Below are 18,704 nucleotides of genomic sequence, written 5' to 3'. Positions count from 1 at the left end.
GCACTGCCAGGAGTGACCAGGAATAACAGTCACAAGCTGGCAGAGGGCAGGTTTAGGATAGATATCAGGAAGCGCTACTTCATGGTCAGGGCGGCTAGGAGAAGTGGTGCTGGCTCCTACCCTGGGGGTTTTTAAGAGGAGGTTGGATGAACACCTTTCTGGGGTCGTTTGACCCCAGTATTATTTCCTGCCATGGCGGGGGGGGCGGGGAGGGGGGTGTTGGACTAGATGATCTACTCAGGTCCCTTCTGATCCTAGAAACTATAAGCTGTCTCTTTCTTTCCTCATCTGCAGTGATTGTTTCTTCACCAGCCTTAAATGTCTGGCACGCATCACCAAACAGGGCCCCAAACAGCATACTAGAAATCCATCTGTCGTCTCCTCTCCTCTCTCAGCCTACCATATATGATTAGTGTGGTCTAGCCTTCCATTAGGTGGAGCCAGACCACCTTGCTTTGTGCCTCATCTGCATATACATTTTGGAGGATCCCTGGACTCATGACAAGAACACCCAGTTCCAATCACGACTGGGGGCTAATTAGCACATGAATCTTTTGGGGAGCAGGGAGAGGGGTAAAGATGTTCTGGAATATACACACATACTGAACAGTGCTGAGTTGTGGGGTCACCTTGGCTTGAAATGCTGTCCACTCTGCTGGGGCCCAGCCCAATGAGTTATAGGGCAAATCATGAGTCTTTTGGCCTTGGACTAATGTCATGCATAGTGTACTATAGCTAAGTGTGTACAAAAGTGCTGCTTAAAATGTGTTGATGGAGTACCCATGCTAAAAAACTTGCAGCAGTTTCAAAAAAGGGAAACTACTATCAATTATGGCTGAACTAAGTATACAGGTACCTACAGTAAATATGCCTACATGCAAATTTTTCTCCTCGCATCCATGTGCTCAGGAAGAGCAGGTTTTGACCATAAAGGATGGGCACAGAAGTTGAGAGGACAAGGATATTACCTGACGCCAAGGTTTTATTTTCCCTGTTATAGCAGCAGGAGGGGAACAAATTCAAGGGAAAACCTCCAATAATTAGATCCTATACCTGGAAAAATTACAACAAGTTTATAAAATTTTCCACACAAAAAATCTAATTACTGGGCAGAGGTCTTACACTCGTTGGTAAATATCTAACACTCAAATATCTATCAATACCATCCATTCTTTACAGAAGGCAAACATACCTGGCATCTGGAAAGGACTTCCTGGGTCTGAGCTGGCTGGAGAATGAGGATACGTGCTACTGCTGCTTCCAGGAGAAGTAGGATAACTGCTATTGGGAGAGTGTGGGAATGGGTGACTGTTGGGTTGCTGGAACGAGTCTGGGAAAGTTGCATTGTGGGGCATGTGAGGCTCATTTTGTCCCAAGTTGCGGAATTGAGCCAAGAGGCTGTGCTGAGGGTTGTATTCACTGTGTCTTGGAACCAGCACTGGAGGAAGAACTGTAACGAAAGCAGAAACGAAACACATTAAAAACCTGATTCTAAAGGATGACATTGTCAGGACCCCACTTTTTATTTTTCCTTCTGTATCCCCTATGTCATATTCATGTGCCTCAGAAATGAGGTCACCACATTCTAGGAACATGTGCATAAGCAATAACCCTTTCCTTACATCCTGCTAGTGCATAACTTAAATTCATAATGGTCACACTAGCTGGACTAGCTGTCCAGATTCCCAGCTGTAAACTCGTTTTCACGAAGGGCCAGGAGAAAGGTGGGGAAGGGAGATAAGCTGCAACCCCACATTTTCATTTTATTCACACATGAGGACAGTAGTGCAATACAAGTGCATTTCACAGTTTAATGCTGACATACAGTTCCTTTTTGCACACTTGGTCCCCTTGCTAATCATGTAATGGTCTGTAACCCAAAACCCTGCTAATGAGGACAGATTTTTCTGAAGACAATGTTAATACCACATGGGCCTTGAACTGAGCCTGGTCCCAACAGCTGTAACTTTATTTTTAGTCTAGGCAACATGCTTAAGAGTTAATATATAAAAAAAGGGGGAAAGAGGAGGAAGGGTTAACCCTTTATGTCAGTTTACCAAATGCCTAGTTTAAATAGAATTAGACAGTACAATGGAAACTGAACAATCTGTCTGGCAAACAAGTTCCAGCATATGCTACTATGGGACAAGGGAAATACACATCAGCACTGTTAAGTTTCATCATGCTCCCAAGGCCCATGTACTCCAGGGAAACAAATAACTTTTTAATTGAGGATACAAACACGATACCAGATGTGCTGATATAAGAATCTCAGTCAGCTTTTTCAGGTCCTCAGCATCTGCTTCTAAACTCCTCACTCAAAAGATTACTTTTTTAATACTCAGGGTGGATTTTTTTTTTGGAGGGTGGGAGAGGAAGGGAAAGAAACGGTGGAAGAGAAATAACACTATTCCCTCTGGTTCTCCATGCCTAGAAGACAACTAGATAACAACTCCTTTTAAAGCTAGTCATTTCTTAAGAACTGGCCCAGAAGATGAAAAGGAGTAAGTGGGGGATGGTGGCGGTCAGGGCAACAAAAAAATTGAAAGAGAATGGAGAAAGAGGTACCCAAGAAACTGCAGTCTCACCTCAAGAATGCAATTCACTACCCCACAAATCTGGCTGGTTCCTCAAGCAGGGAACCAAGGATGGATCTAATATAGACATTTACTGGCCCCACTATGTCATTTACGGGATGAACAGATATGATCTGCAAAAGGACAGAACTGTGCACACTGGTATTATCTACTTCACTTGCAAGAGGTGTTTTACTGAATTAGTACCAGAGTACAGTTTTAACATCATGGGAACAATTTATCTGCTGTGTGTATGGATATTCCCACACCATTATAAAGTGCTCCTAGTGTATATATAGCAAGAGTTCTAGACCCTAATTTTAAGAGTGGCACTTTATTGAAGGACCTTCTCACACCTCTGTTTGAAATGCCCTCTCTTTGCTGAAAGAAGTTTGCAAATGTACTTCAAAATACAGAAGAGCTCAGAAGAAGGTAAGAACATTTCTTGCCTTGGGTGAATCCATAGTCATTTTTCAAAAAGAGACTAGCCCAATCTTGTAATCATTATATATGGGGAGCTTAGCTAAGGAAGGGTTTGCAGGTTCAGACCATTAGACTCTCACATACACAAATATTAGAGTCACTGCAAATAAGCACCAGTTTCACAGACCAACCCAAGACTTGTGTTGAAAAGAATTAGCTGAAGTTGATCTCATTCAGTTTTTTGTACAGTACTTGACCTGTGGTAACATTTTTAGGTGGACTGGTTTAAGTATTATAGCTTTCTCTGTGTTACAAATGGCACTCCAAATAAGGGCATGTGCATTTTTTTATTATTATTATTTTTATTTATTTATTTATTTATTTTTTAAGGCAAAGCATCTCCAAATACCATACGCTGGAAGATTTCAATCTTTGGACTCATGCATCATAGAGCATATCAGTGTGAAATGTGTGCTTGCATGAATACAAACATTATCTTTTGTTTCTAAGGAAATATTTTAAAAAATCCAAATTCAGATCAACTGTTTGGGGGTGGGGGGCAGAGAAACTACTCGCACTATTTTCAATACAGCATCCACCAAATTCAAATTTCTCTTTAACTATGGTTGTGCAGAAGCCTTCTAGCACTTCTTGCTCATTAAGTTCAAACAATGCATTTATCACAACAAACGTTTGCTGGCCTAATAAATCAGCAATAAAAAGGGAAACAATGAGAGCTCACATTTAAAGATATTTTCTCCTTTCCTGTCTTCATAATTCTTCCTTACTGTTCTGGGCACTATAGAACTACTTCCCTATCTCTCCATTTCCTGTGGATGAAGGCCAAACTATTAACTTTTCTAAATTTAATTTCTGAAAGAAAGTACATCACTTACCTCTCCCACCCTTACCTCACATTAAACAATGACAATGACATACATGACACTACAGGAAGCCAAGCAATTTATAGCATTTTTTAAAATAGTTGGAGAAACAGGATATTTTTCAATATGGTTTTAGCAATTGAGGGAGCGCGCGCGAGAGAGCACGTGAACCAGATTTTCCCTCACGCATGCGCATGCACACACATACACACCTCTCCAACTGGAAATAGGCCCTTGGTTAACAAAATATAGTAGTAATAAGAACCTGGCATAATATGGATACATATACATCTGTATTTCTCTTCTTACTGCAACTCACATACATGTCAAAGCTTTGATCCCAGGAAAAGAATAAATGCCAGCTTTTTCAAAATAAGGTTGAAAAGTCTGCTTTTACAGAAATGTACTGTTGCAGGGCATATAGAAACAAGGTCTCAAAAGAGACCACACATTTTCACTGCAGAGTTACTGGAGCACTGCCCTAATGCAAGACCTGTCTGTGAAAAACAAACCTTGATATCAGCTGTATGCTGTTAGCATAATTCATCAACTGCTAACAGTCACTCTGATCTGAGCACTTTGTGCAGTTCAAGTGCTATTTTGAAGGGCAGCAGCCTTCACCTGAGCAAAAAAGGACTTAAACCCCATTGCTGACCACCCAACAGTGAAGATGTGGCCAGGAGGTTACTCAGAAGGCAGAAAGAAGAATGCCAAGAGTTCAGAACACTAAGGGGAGTGCATACCATTCTTACTCTCCCCCCCCCCAAGTTTAAGCCTGCAAGCTTCTGGTCAGGTAGTAGACCTCAACCATATGGAATAACAAACTACTAAGGCTTAATACAGCAGGGGAGGAGGTTGATCTCTGGAGCAGCTGCCAGTTTCAGGAAGAGGTATAATTGAAAGAGGGAAAGTATGAGACAGTTATTCTGTGCTAAGCCAGTACACCTGTTGCTATAAAATAATCAAGTAGCACATCTTTATTGTGGAGAACCCTGCACAACACTGCTGTGGGCAGTAGTGTGCAGGAGAAGCGGCCATCTTTTCCCTTCCTAGAAGAAAAGAGAACAGATCTAGTGAAAAGTAACAATCTCATTTTTTTTTTTTAAATCTTTAACTTGCTTCTTTTTAATAGAGATATGCAACTCTTTAAGGAGGAAAAGGTATTACTTTCTGGAACAATAACCGTGTAACAAGGGTTTCCTCTAAAACTCAAAAGATATATATGCAAATAGTCTGCTTATTTTATTAATTAAAATAAGCAGCAAAACAATGGCACACAGCCGGGATGGAAACATTCTCAAGAATCAGATTAATGTTCAGTTCCAAGGTATATATTGCTCTCAGTAGGATTGCACAGATCTAACTAAGGACATAATTTGGCCTGTCAAACTTTAGTTTACTACTAGGGATAACCCATGAGAAGAACAACAAAATAACACAAAACAGAACACCCCCAACAACTTAACTTTCCTAGCTAGGAAAAAAGGCTTTTTGCTTGAAAATGGAGTAAATTTTCCCCTGTTGCTCCCTGTATTTATTTGTTGTTGTTTGTTGTTTTTGCAGACACTTTTCAGAATATGACTATCTTCAATAAGCGTGCTTTCTGTGCTATGAATCATATGTAGGTAGGGCCATTTTGTCAAAAAGCCTACAATTTCACAACAAAAACAGACCCAAGAGGTCAAGGATGGCTAGATGTAGCTATTGAGCCCTACTCTTTATCCTGTTTCTCTTACTTCAAACCTCTCTACTGCCTCACCCAATTCTCTAATAAATAGCAGCAAAAATATACCAGCAGCACTGAATGCTTGTCAGCATCTAAAAAACAGTGAATTAAGTATAAAAGCTTTCTTTAGTCTGTTTCACTTTTTGTATAAAAGTCTATTTTCTAGAAATAATGAAACTGGCAAATGGGTGTAGCGAGCACAGATCTCAATATCCTCTTTTAAAGCTTCATACCCTTTTAAGCCAGTACAACTAACCCACACTGAGTGACCAGCGGCATTTTCAAATGGGTGTATTTTTAACCCGCTTACTTTTTTTTCATATAAGCCGAAAGAAAAAAAAGTAAGTGGGTTAAAAACACACCCATTTTATTTAGCCTCAATAAAAAGCAGGTTTCCCCTGGAAAAGCAAAATTCTGGGTGTGCTTTCACCTGATACGCTAAACTTCTCTAGTTTGTTTAAAATTTTCCAAGACCAGAAAGGATGGACTGAGGGAGGGCAGACATTGATCATCCACCCTTTCCAGGATTTTAAGCAACTTCTTGAAATCTAGGTACATGAGGATAAGGAAGAAGACAAGTTGGAATGAATAAAAATGTAGTAGTATCCATTACTTAAGACTATAAGTACCATGACTTGTTAGACTCAAGTATGTCCATGTGATGTGTACAGCTCCCACCACACAACAGTTCCTCAGTTCCTAATGAGAGCCAAAAAGTACTAGCATTAATGTCATCATATTCATTTTAATTTTGAGGGAGTAGCTGGGCTGCAGCATCATAACCATTTACCTATAGTCGCTTTGCTTAATTTCAAAGATTCAGTTTGGGGGTGGGGCTAGGAGGACAAGGAGAAGGAACCACCACCTTCTGTTGAAGCTTTTAAAAAACAAATAACCACAGCTATACAAAAAAGAATAATTAGAAGTGACATGAGAACCTGGATATCAATAGTTGTATCGTGTAAATCTCCGAAATGATTCGGTTTTTACCACTTTAAAAATTTCATCATCTCCCATTTGCTTCCACAGAAGCTGAAGTCAGCTATGATGCGCTAATAAGCAGCACCTCCACCCCAGCTTTAACTAGGGCTAGTATTATTATACATTAAATGAATGTTCTGGATTTCCTTTGGAGCCAGTACTGTTCCAACAGTACACCGCCTACCCTTATTTAAACTTTCTACCAAGGACTCTTCCACTTGCAAAGGCTAAAACACCAAATAGAAAGAACTGTTTGATGCAATTATGTTCTCTTTTGTTGACTAAAACAAGACCTTGCTTTTCACTGTGGCCAAAAAATTTGTTCTTTGACCACAGGATATATTTTCAAATGCAAGGACACATACATTTCTACACTCTGGATTAAGTTTGTTCTGGGTTAAAAATAACAATTATTATGTCCAAAGTCAGTCTTGGACAATACAGCTGCATTATGTTATGCTGTTCCAAAAGCACTTGGTTTAAACCAGGTTTTGCTATGGCATGTAGTAGCGCAACTTTGCTTTACTGTTCCTCAGAAGCAGACAGCCAAGATTTTAGCTTTTTCCTCAAATAAAACTTAAAGTTACAGTAACTGTAAATGGAAAGGCTACATAATAGCCACCCAGCAGTCTTGTTGGGTGATTCTATGATCAGACAGGCAAACATTCCAGACTATCCATTCAAGGAGACAGCTGAGAGATGTCTGGTTTTCTTAAAAGTTTATTTCTCAATTGCAGCAGACCTCACAGCGTGATTGGTCATTTTGCATATTTGCAAACTGAAGACTTTTTAAATAAAAACATTTGTTGCTTCATTTACCGAAATTAAATCAGATGTCTGGCAACACATTTGGCAAGGAATATTTGTATATTTCCTGCACAATGCTCTCTAACATTCTTAGTGCATTCAAATAAAGCTGAATCTACCACTGATTTGTTAAACTGATGTAGACGACACATGATTAAAACAGTGGTTGTTAGCTGGTGGACAGAAGTAGGTTTGAAGGTTCTGCAAGAGACAAGGATAGTTTGCCAATGCATGTTAACTCAAGGGCATTCACTCTGACCAAGTTTTTCATTGCTCTTGTAAGAAAAATTACTATATTGCCAGGTAGGTCAGAAGAGTTAGAGCTGGGAGGTTAGAATTCCTTTTTAAGACTATTTTCCATGTAAACAAATCATAACAATACTGGGATCACCTTCTCTGGCACATGCACACCGGTGCTACATAAACAAAAGTTTCCTAAATCTGATTTTTCTCCTTCCATGAAAGGTTTTTAGTGGTGCATTTTAGAATCAAATTCTGCAAAAACAAAAACACACCAAGAGGAAGGTTCAGTACTACTTGCCAAACAAACTGACAGTTGTCTGCTATTTTGGGGAACCATCCTATAATTGCACCCACCTGTTGTAGCCTGTTATATTTAAATATATGCCCAACAGTAACATTATGAAGCAAGGCGGCAAATCTTCTCAGCCATGACATTCTGCCCTCTCATCCCCAAGCCTGCTGAGTGGTAGGATGTCTGCTAGGAAAATAAAGTTTAGGAACAAGAATTTCACTGACGCAGAAGTTGCGTAGTTTTCTCTTTTCCCCATTTTAAGTCAGCCAACAACTCCTCCACCCCCTTCCTTTTTTCCATCTCTAAATTCACCCTGTTTTCCATTTTCTTTTCTGCTCTGGGATGGATTCTACTCCATTTATCTTTCTTTCTTTGAAAAGGATGCTTGATTTTTTTTCTCCTTTCCATCTCCGAGCCCAGATCAGCATCATTTTCTCCTTTGGCCTTGTTCTTTCCCAGTCTCTTCATTTTTCTCCTCCCCCACCTTCAATCCTATTATCATCTAATGTTTCCTGCAAAAAAGGAGCTGGCAGCATAGGAGTATTGCACACAGCTGCCCCCCCCCCCCGCTCCCTCAAAGTCTTCCTGATCAAAGCTTCTCCATCTGGCAGGAAACAGGCCAGAGAACAGAGTGCTGCTCAGCCTTCTCACAGGTGCTGGAATAAGGAGGCAGTCACTGATCGACACTGCACTTCCTACCCTTGCCACTCATGAGATATTACTGCTTAATAAAAGGTTTTCTGTTATGAATCTCTCTCCCTTTATCCCAAAGCCAATTCTAATATGATTTTAGAAGCTGATACTTTTGGGAATCACTAAAGGGAAAAATGTTAATAGGAGCTGTACACAGAGCTTGGAATCCTGGGTTCAAATGCTAAAGTGGTCATTTCCTTTGTGATCCAAGAGATGCTGGTGGCAAAAAAAAAAAAAAAAAAAAAGGTTACACCACAATGAAAGCTCAGGGCAAAAAAACAAAACTAGAAGAAAAAATGTTTCCTTAAGGGATCCAATACCTCACTTCAGCATAACTAGAAACAAATTTCAAGACCATTACATTTCCCTACATGACAGTCCCAGCCCTGCAATCCCAGACTGAATATTTTGTATTCCTGTCAAAGTGGATGGGGGAATAGGAGCATCTCATTTGTGTACAAGCTGAAAGGCACAGCATAAAACCTTGCTTCATTATTTGACACGGTGTGCCAAAATCTCATCTAGCCACATGGACCAGATGAGTGGCACATGGCTGGCCCATAGGCCAGATCAGCCCCATGAGCCCCCTGTCCTCATATCAGCCCCAATATATGCAGTGCCCCACTACCCCAGGATCCTGGCCCCTACAAGCCATATGAATGCCTTGGGCATTGTGCGCAGCGCCAGTTCAGATGTTGAATCAAATGTGTCAAACATATACATCAGCATACTTTAATGAAGCATAGTAGGAAATGTAGGCTCAAGATTGTTTGTAACAGGTAAATAGGACAGGATAGATCTCAAGTCGTCTCATCCAAGACTTCCACCATGTATAGGGTACTTCCTACCAAGAGTGATGGTCTTACAAGGGCAATCCTCTAAAGACTTTCTATTTTGCTAATAAGATCCAGATGTTGGGTGTGTGGCTACAGAGGTTCCACTGACTGAAAAGCGGGAAAAGGAGTTGATTAGGCCAAATCTAAAAGATCATGCCAAGGGCATGAACAGAGTATGTTGAGGGTGAAGTCAGCAGGACAGTCACCATTTTTCCTCATGGTCTGAAAACTCAACCGGTTGTGATGGCAAGCAGCAGGCAGCCTCCCCTATTCACTTAGGTAAGACAAGTTTGTCTAAACAGACGCCGCATTTAGAATCCCAGCAAACTCTCCAACTGGACTATCTTTAGACTTACTGGGAAAAACAGACCTCTTGACTTGGTTTTACTGACATTGTTACCCACTTGCAACTATCACAGACTGCCATTTGGGTATAGGAGGGAGAATACCAGTCACATCAGTTCCCCTCAGTGGGCAGAGGAGGCCATAGTTTTGTAAAGGAAGAAACCAGATGAACAAATCTGTCTTTTCCATTCATTACTGGTAATTTCAAGGACACTGAAGGAAGGTCAGAAGACCAGTTATCAGCCTTAATGTGGATGCAGCAAGTCACTTATTGTACCTAGGATACCCAACATGCAGATCAGCACTTTCCACAGCTGGTTCAGAGTAACTACATTTTAAACTAGGGGTTGATAACATGCAGCTCAAGGGCTGGATGAGGCCCACTGAGCCACTGGATCTGATCTGCAAAGCTGGAAGGCTTTGCCCATGCCTCCACAACCACAGCTTTACCCAGTCCCTGCACTCCCTGGCTGTGTGCAGGCTCAGCTTCCAGCTGGTTGGGGAACTGCACAATGGCTCGGAAGCTGCAAAACAGTTCCATGCTGCTTCTGCCTCCCAGCTGCAGCGTGGGCACAGCTGGAAGCTGCCCAGCCCCAAACATAGCTCCCTAAAGGCTTGAAGCTGGGTCTGTGCTGCAACCAGGGGGAGGAGGGAGCAGGATGAAACAGCTGGCAACCTGGACAGCTTGCACCAGCTGGAAGCTGAGCCCACACACAGGCAGGGACCTGGAAGTGGGGGAGGGGGTGCAGGCTGGGAGAAGGAGCAACCAGGCAGCTGTCTGCCTTGTTGCAGGTGCAGGGAAAGACACCCCCATTACTGAGACGTCACCAAAGTCACTCAACCAGCATCCAACTGGAGCTGGGTTGTTCCGGCCCATGAATTATTAAAGGTTGCCAACCACTGTTTTAAAACACTCTTCTGTTGTGTGTGCTCGTCTAAAATACCTAACACAATGGGGCACCAACTGGAATATCTAGAAGTTACTACAAAAGAAGCATCACTTCAACACTGTCCAGAACTACATTTACTGGGACTGACAGGTTTATCTCCAGCCCGACTGCATATAGATCTCAACAATCCTTAGTATCCCATGCTCAAGATGGCATGCCAGGTTTGGAGAATAGGTCTAAAATATAAGGGGCTACAGCTAAAGGAAGGTGTGTGTGTGTGTGCTGCGTACAGCCATCCCCTTCCATGCAGCAAAACAGCAAAAAGTAGTTAACAAAAGGGTAAGTTACAGACAAGTAGTTTCCACAAGTGTATTATTCAAATAAGTGTCAAAAAGAGGCCTTTGATCAGGCAGTACAATCCAAATAATATTCATGTACGTACACATGTATGCACATGCTTCTACAATTGTGTCAAATCTTCAGTGCTTAAGGGCTATGCCACCACCTTAATACCAAGAATAGGAACACCAGTTCTGTGTGATTTTATACGTTCAATATATTATGAACCAGCTACTGAAAATGTCCATGGTATTGAAATGACATGAACACATAAGTACGTACATTGTATACAGATTTTCCCTCCCCCTACACAGAGATATACTTTGCATCTAGCTCTTTGGAGCATCTGGCCTTTATGAGGCCCATCTAACTTGAACAGGATCAAGATTCAATGTACTTCATTAACCCCCCCCCCCAAACACACACACACAAAACCATTTATAACCACCCTGGCTACAGAGAGAGCCTCCCAAACACAAGCCCAGAATAAGCCTTGGTATCTACTCAAGTCTGCAAGCAGTCAGAAACAAATGGCACAGACACATTAACTCCCACCACCTCTTAATCTCAGTATAAGGGCTAGAGCTATGATGACACTTCAATGTCAACACTATTTCATCACTGAGTACAAGTACAGGAAAAAAGGGATGAGTGAGAAAGCTTCAAGGGATGGGAACTGAGGGAAGATTCTGGGAAGGAAGCAGGGAAGAGGCTCAAAGAGAGGAACAAAAGTGGGGAAGGAAAGAAAGAAGGTGTAGTGCTTTTGGAGAATAGATTTGGGCTTTTGTTACCAGGGGCACTGAATAAAAGTTCTGTTACAAGGGGGGGAAAAAAAAAAAGCTGTGTACTGTCCTTGATCTCTATACAAGCCTCCTACAAACATTCCTGGGAAACCTGCTGTAGACAGACAAGGGTATGGAGTTTCTCTAATAACCTTTAGACCTCACTTGAAATATGGAATTAAGCCCTCCTGTCCCAAAGAGTTGACACCCTTGCTTTAGAGTAGGGTGTCTTTTTAGATTCAAGGCATGCCTTGGAAAAAAAAAGTCAGCACCCAGCTGTCACTAGTTTTTTGACTCCAGAAAAATAATAAAGCAATTCTTCCACTGCAAAAACTCAGAAAGACCACAGTAGCTCAGAACATTTTTAACACTATGGATCCCTTTCAGGGTTTATCTTGTGAATGACATTTACACACCTAACTGTGGTAACACCGAGACAACCCACAGCTCTCTTGAAAGGATCAAAGTATCCCAGCACCCTGATGAGACAATCACCACTTTAGTGTTTAAATACAGTGCCAGACATTGCACATGCCTTATAAACACAAATAAGGTTCTGTTCTAAATTGCCAACTCTGAACTTCCTTACATTTATCATAACTTCATAATAGCATATTTACTTGATTCCAGGGTTCAACAGTGGGGGAAAGGGGATGAGAGGAAAGGAAACTTCGTCTTAGAATCAAGCATCAGACTGGGAAGCAACTGTGCAGGAAGCCCCACTCAGCTGGGGACAGCAGTGCTGGTGCACAGATTTCCCCTTCCCTGCCTGGCTCCTCTCCAACAGAGGAACCCGATCCTTACCACAGCTGCTCCTTATTACATGGAGCACAAATGGGCCAGGAGCAGCTTTGCATCAGCTAGCAGCCAGATTGCTTCAGCTGGGAGCCGTGGGGAGTGGCTGTCCAGCTAGGGACAGCAGCAATGGCAGTGTTCAGATTCCTCCTTCTCTGCTTGGCTTCCCTCCCTCTCCCTCCACCCCTTCCCAGTCTCCCTCATTAGCAGGAAGCAGGCACTGGAAGGAAAAACAGGCACACTGCTGATGCTGTCCCCAGCCAAGCCAATCCCCAGAGCACATAAGAAGCTCCCCACTTTTCCCCTTCGTGCTCAGCACCACCTCCCCTACTCTCCACTTCACGCCCCCCCCCCCCCCCCCCACAGCTGCTCCCTGCAGTATGGGATAGGAGCAGGTGAGAGTGGGTCTGGGGCTCCCCTGTGCTTAAATCTGCTGGGAACAGCAGTGGAAGCCAGGAGCAGGCAAACACACAAGTCAAGGATGGAGGCAGGGTCCAGAGAGTGCAAGAGGCAAAGGTCAAGCTGGTGCCTGCTACTTAGTTCCCCACCATCCCTGGTTTCCCCACCCCTTGCCCCCCTGCCGCTGCTTTCCCACTGCAACAGTGGGCAATAGGGCTGCACCGATAGATTTCTGGGGCCAATACTGATCTGATTTCTGCTACAGCTGCTTCCAGCTAGTAAGTCTGGTGTGGTGGAATGGGAGTGGGGAGGGAAAGGGTGTGAGGTGGGTAGATCAACACCCCCCCCCCCACAGTGAGGGAGGGGGCAGGCACTGCCCAGGCAGAGCAGGGAAGGAGGGGGATGGGACCAGTGCCATGGCTCATGGGGGGATAGGCAGTTCCTGCCACTGCTTGCGCCCCAGGAGGGCATGGAGGGTACCCCCCAGATCTGCGCAGGGTGGGGCTCTTCTTGGCAGGGGCTGGAAGGATGCTGTATCCACTCCACATTTCACCACTGCTCTGCTCCCAGTGCTGCAGCTGCCAGCCACCCAGCACAGCTCTGGCTCAACACTCTGCTTTCATCCATGTGCCAGGAAGAGCCGCAGCTGCGCTGGGCAGCAGCAGTGCTGGGAGCAGTGGCGGCAAAATCTGGGGTGGATGCAGCATCTTCCCAGTGCTGCCAGCACCTGCTCCAAGCCCAGCCCCTGCCAAGAGCCCTGCGCAGTCCCACCAGGTCTGGGGGGGACACATGCCCTCCTGGGGTGCAAGCAGCAGCAGGAGCTTCCCCTCCCCCCACACGAGCCACAGCTCTAGCCCCCCTCCCTGCCCCACCTGGGCAGCACCCGTCTCTGACCCCTCCCTCACTGTGAGAGGGGTTCATCTGCCCCCCCTCACACCCTTCCACCACACCAGACTTACCAGCTGGAGGCAGCTCTCCCCATTGTTGGCTCTGCTCCCCGCTGCCCTAGTGCTGTGCTGGGGCTGCACGAAGCACAGGCATTTATCAGCCAAATTATCAGCCCCATCAGTGTGATGCCCAATACAGCCAGTTTTCTTTATATAGGTACCCATCACCGATGTATCACTGTACTTCTAGTGGGGGACACCAATTTAAGATTATCCCCTTTCTAGACATCGAAAAAAGTGTAAAAAATAGATAAATATTTTATAATTTTCCATGTCTAGAATCTAACTAGGGGGTCATCTTAAAATCGAAGTCATCTTGCGTTCAGGTAAATACAGTTCTATCCCCATTTTACTGATAGCAAAATGAGGCCCCAGGAGATGAAGACTGATCCAAAGTCAATGGAAAGACTTCTATTAAAGTTCAATGATCTATGGTCCAGGGGCCAAGGCCCCGACTTAGCCAAGTACATGAGCTTAAAGTTCAAAAAAAAAAGCTACATTCTGTTGAGTAATTACTTTCAGGACATTTTGATTTATTAAAGCTGTACACTAGTTTTATGCAAGCTTTCGAGTATTTCCATAACACCTGCAATATTTAAATATATTCTGTCGTAAAGTCTGCTAGGAAACTGCTCAAAGAAGCCTGACCCTTAACAGGTAATTTACCAAGAATAACATATATTTTCTTTACGATAGGAACCCCCCGAACAGAAAGAGTAACTTTTTTGCTAGGCTTGTGTTCAAATACAAAGTTCTTATTCCAATCTAAAACTCTAAATCCAAAATACCTACAAAAATCTTATCCAGCTACACTGAAAAAGAGCTCTAGAGTCAGGCTGTTTTATTTCCACAGCCAACAAATTAGATAAAACTGAGCTTCTAAAAAAGGTGACAGACATTAAATCCAGGAAGATGCCTTATAAACCCACCAAGTATTACTCTTAGCTACTAGATACAACCTCAAATGGCCCATGTACATGTGTAAGTATATACGACATTTTGCAGATCTTGCAGAATAGTCATGGCTTTTTGTAACTACATAAAATATGGTGAACATAGTTCATAATAGAACATTTTCAAATACAGCAGCCTCCAAGACTGAAGCACAGGGAAAAAATGGAGTTAGCATAATGCAACTAACATGCTCTAACTGCAGATGTCCTACTGTTGCTCAATCTAGACTGAACTAGAGGTTTTGCAGAAAAATCTTGAATTTCACTACACTGAAATACAGAACACATCTGAGCCAGTTGTTCACACACAAAGCCCACACAAGAGCAACTGTTCATGTTGTCTCATTTCTGATGGGCAGAGGACTGTTTTAAGGTTGCTAAACTTCTCAGTGTAGCAGGTTCATTTCTTTAAGCCTCTACTGCATAGAACGTGCACTTTGTTGTATTAATTTAGGGATCTGAATATCTTCCAAATTAATACTTAAGTGCAGAAAGGGAATATTACTTGATACCATAAATATGCATTACACGAAGGAATGAAATCCCATGGAAGGAGGACAAAATTCCCACTTAGAATACTTTCTAATTAAGGTGCTGTCCTTCCTGTGATTTTTAGCTATACAGCCGCACTGCTATCAATCTCTAGTATAGTACTGTACACAGACATAAGCCATAATAAAAGTAGAATAGTGAAGTACTCAAAGGATCTGCACCACTGCAACTACATCTATGCAGCTATGCAAGGGTCCAACATCTCCAGTGCAGATAAAGTCCAATCTTCCCAAATACTTAAGCACATGCATACTTTACCCTTAGGTAAATATTTATGAGTAGTTGCATTCCTTTTCATAAAGTTAAATCATGTGCTCAAGCGTTTCAGGACTTGATAAGGCAAGTACTCATGAAGGTACCACCCATCCAAACTCATTTCATTTGCGCGCTTTGTGTTACTGTCCCAAAAACGGTCTGAAAGCAAGACCAAGAGAAAGAACATACCAGGACTCTCCACGCGTTTGTAGTGGTACGGATTGATGCAAACCTCCTTCTGCTTTGAACCGAAGGGAAACTCGCAGCATTCCAGTGGTTTCAGTTCGTGATGGCTCTGGAGGTCTGGCCAGCGCCACACTCGGCAGTAAATTACATGCGGTAGCCCTTTCCTGTGTGAAACCTGAAGCCTGCCATCCAGGGAACGAGGAATTGTTACACAGTTGCTGGGCTGACCAGGACAGCTTAATGCTTTTTCCAGCTCCTCCATGGCACCCTTTTTCTTCTTAAGCTTTTTAACTAATGCATCAACAGCCTTCTCTGCCCATTTTTCCTCTTCATCCCCCTGCTTCCATCCCAACAATCTCTTAACTGCTGGGCTGGTGAAGGAGAACAGACTTGTCACATTCATGGCGACCAACTTGGTCACGCTGATTAATGTAGACAAACAGAAAAGGACTTTCCCCTAAAAACAAAATAGTGCGGATCCTGTATGTGGGCAATAGGTGGTCTGCCTTAATTTATACTGTTCCCGTTGACTCTGAAGTCTTGATAGAAACTAACATTCCGACTTGATAGAAGCAAGCGGCCAGATTTCAAACCAAAGTCCAGCACCTACAGGAGGGTACCAGAGATGGGGAGGAAAGAGAAATAAATTGTTTTCAGTAAATCACAGTTACACATCTAAATGTTTAGATAACATATTAACATAACATAACATAACAATTAAACCCATCTAAATGCCTGGGGGGGGTCAGACTCAATCTACTGAGGTCCCTTCCAGCCCTAAAAATCTATGAAATAGAACACTGGAATGACTAAATACACCATACCATATCCAAATGCTGATAACTGGCCATGTGCCTAGTTACTACAAAATACAGAGCCATTTACATATAGCATTAGAACAGGCATTCAGTTTTAGAGCGTGGTGCACACTGAACATATATTCGAGAGATTGTCTCATGGCCCTTTGTCTTACCATTTACAACTGCACAGACCACTGCGCCTTCTATCTGCAAGTCTTGTGGCAGCCACAGCTGGCTGGCTTGTATCATGGTTTACTTTGAACAAATGGCATGTTAAAACCTCACTGTGCATCCCGATACCATCTGCATGCTAGGAGTCCATTGGTTCCTCCCACACAGGGATGCTTAAACCCATGGTGTGTAAGCCCACTACTAAGCTGCACAGTGAGGCTTTAAATGTCCCCACAAAGGGGGAGCCACCAGTGACGTACCATAGGTCTCTGGCACCTGGGGGCCAATACCTATATTTGTGCCACCCCCACCCCAGTCAGCCAAAAATCGCCCAGTCCAGAAATGCTGGCAGCATTCCCACCAGAGGACCAAGTACCAAGGCATGTGGCATGGCCAGCTGTGTATCAGGATGTCCCTGCACAGTGGAGGGATGTGGAGGAAACATTCCCAATCCCCAGTCCCCCTTGCCCAGGTAGACAGGTGCAGCCAGCTATGTGCCCCAGCAAAATGCATGACAAGGATCTGACAAATTTGATTGCAATCCCCAAAACCGTGCATCCTGCTATGCATGTGTGATATTGCAAGACATCCAGTTTTGGAGATCTCCAATTAAATGTCAGATCCTAATTGTTGTTACCTTAGTAACTGGAAACGGAGACCCAGCAGCACCTGATTATCTAGCTTGTTGCAGACTACCTGCAAATCAGGGACCAAAGTTTGAACAAAGTCTGCTGCATTCAGATTTGTGAATACTATGAGCCAAATACAATAGTTCAGCTTGTTCACTGTGGCAAATTATATTTAAAGATTTTTAAAGCCATAGGGAAAATGAATACCCAAGTCTAGGTATTTCAATACCTATGTCACATTAAAAAAACCCCAAAAAAACAACTATGTACACAGGTGGTAGGAACTAGCCATCCTAACTTCAACATTACAAGGACAGAGATCGATCTTTAACAGCATAACAGTTTCAGGACATTGTTCAGAAAACACATGCAGTGTAGCAGACTGTTAGAATGAGACGAGAATTTTAGACAGCTGCAGTAACAGTAGTACCCTTCAAAAAAATATCAAGACAAAAGTCAGAGATGAGAAAATGTCATCAGATACCATTGTGAACAGAAGCATATACAAAATTATCAATATTTGCTTTTGGCATTGAACAAAGAAATGCCTAAAAGCAGCAGAAGCCATTTATTACAGAATTTTTTTTTCCTCTCCTAGGAAATTAGAAGAAAGGATGTCACCAGTTTTATATATTGGTTTCACAGTATATCAACATACCCAGAGGCAGATCCAGACAGGGTACAGTGGCATGGTCACAACCCCCTTTCAGACAAGGCTGTAGGAGCAGCAGCCGGGGACCTCTTAAGTCCCCAGAGCACATAAGAATCCCCCTTCATCCTCAGCACCATCTCTCCTACACTCCACTTCACCCCCTCTCCCACCTGCTGTTGCTACTGTTCCCAGCTAACCCAGGGGTGGGGTTGTTTTCCAAAGCCACTTCTTCCCCCTCCATCCTGACTCTCTGGCATTGATATCAACAGACAGTTCTTCCTCCCTGCCCAATCCTCCCAGCCATAAATTCCCTGCTAACCTGGGAGCAGGCACAGGTAGGGAAAGCCTGGTGCTGCCACTTTCCCTACCTGAGCACTGCCCCCACACAGCCTCACTGGAGCATGGCAAGAACAAATCTGGAGCTCCACGCCACCCCACCCGCAAGTCAGCTGGGGACAGCAGCATATGGGCAAGTGGGTAAGTAGGAAGGGGTGATGATGAGCACAGAAAGGGAGGGACTGCCAAGAGTGGAGGGGAAAGGGGGGGGG

General features: G+C 43.4%; 1 protein-coding gene across 1 annotated transcript in view; it reads right to left on the bottom strand.

Moving 5' to 3' along the window:
• SMAD1 (SMAD family member 1) overlaps positions 1 to 18,704 on the bottom strand; it is a 65,835-nt gene that overhangs the window by 16,767 nt on the left and 30,364 nt on the right. The window contains exons 2-3 of the mRNA XM_019534434.1: positions 15,908 to 16,510; positions 1,193 to 1,450 (exon numbers count right to left, since the gene is read on the bottom strand). Of these exons, the coding sequence (XP_019389979.1) occupies positions 1,193 to 1,450; positions 15,908 to 16,307 (658 nt within the window). The 5' untranslated portion in view covers positions 16,308 to 16,510. The remainder of the gene's footprint in view (positions 1 to 1,192; positions 1,451 to 15,907; positions 16,511 to 18,704) is intronic.

The sequence above is a fragment of the Crocodylus porosus genome, unplaced genomic scaffold (genome assembly GCF_001723895.1).
Source record: "Crocodylus porosus isolate Cpor-Errol unplaced genomic scaffold, CroPor_comp1, whole genome shotgun sequence".
Lineage (NCBI taxonomy): Eukaryota > Metazoa > Chordata > Crocodylia > Crocodylidae > Crocodylus > Crocodylus porosus.
This window is presented reverse-complemented; position numbering and strand designations above follow the sequence as displayed.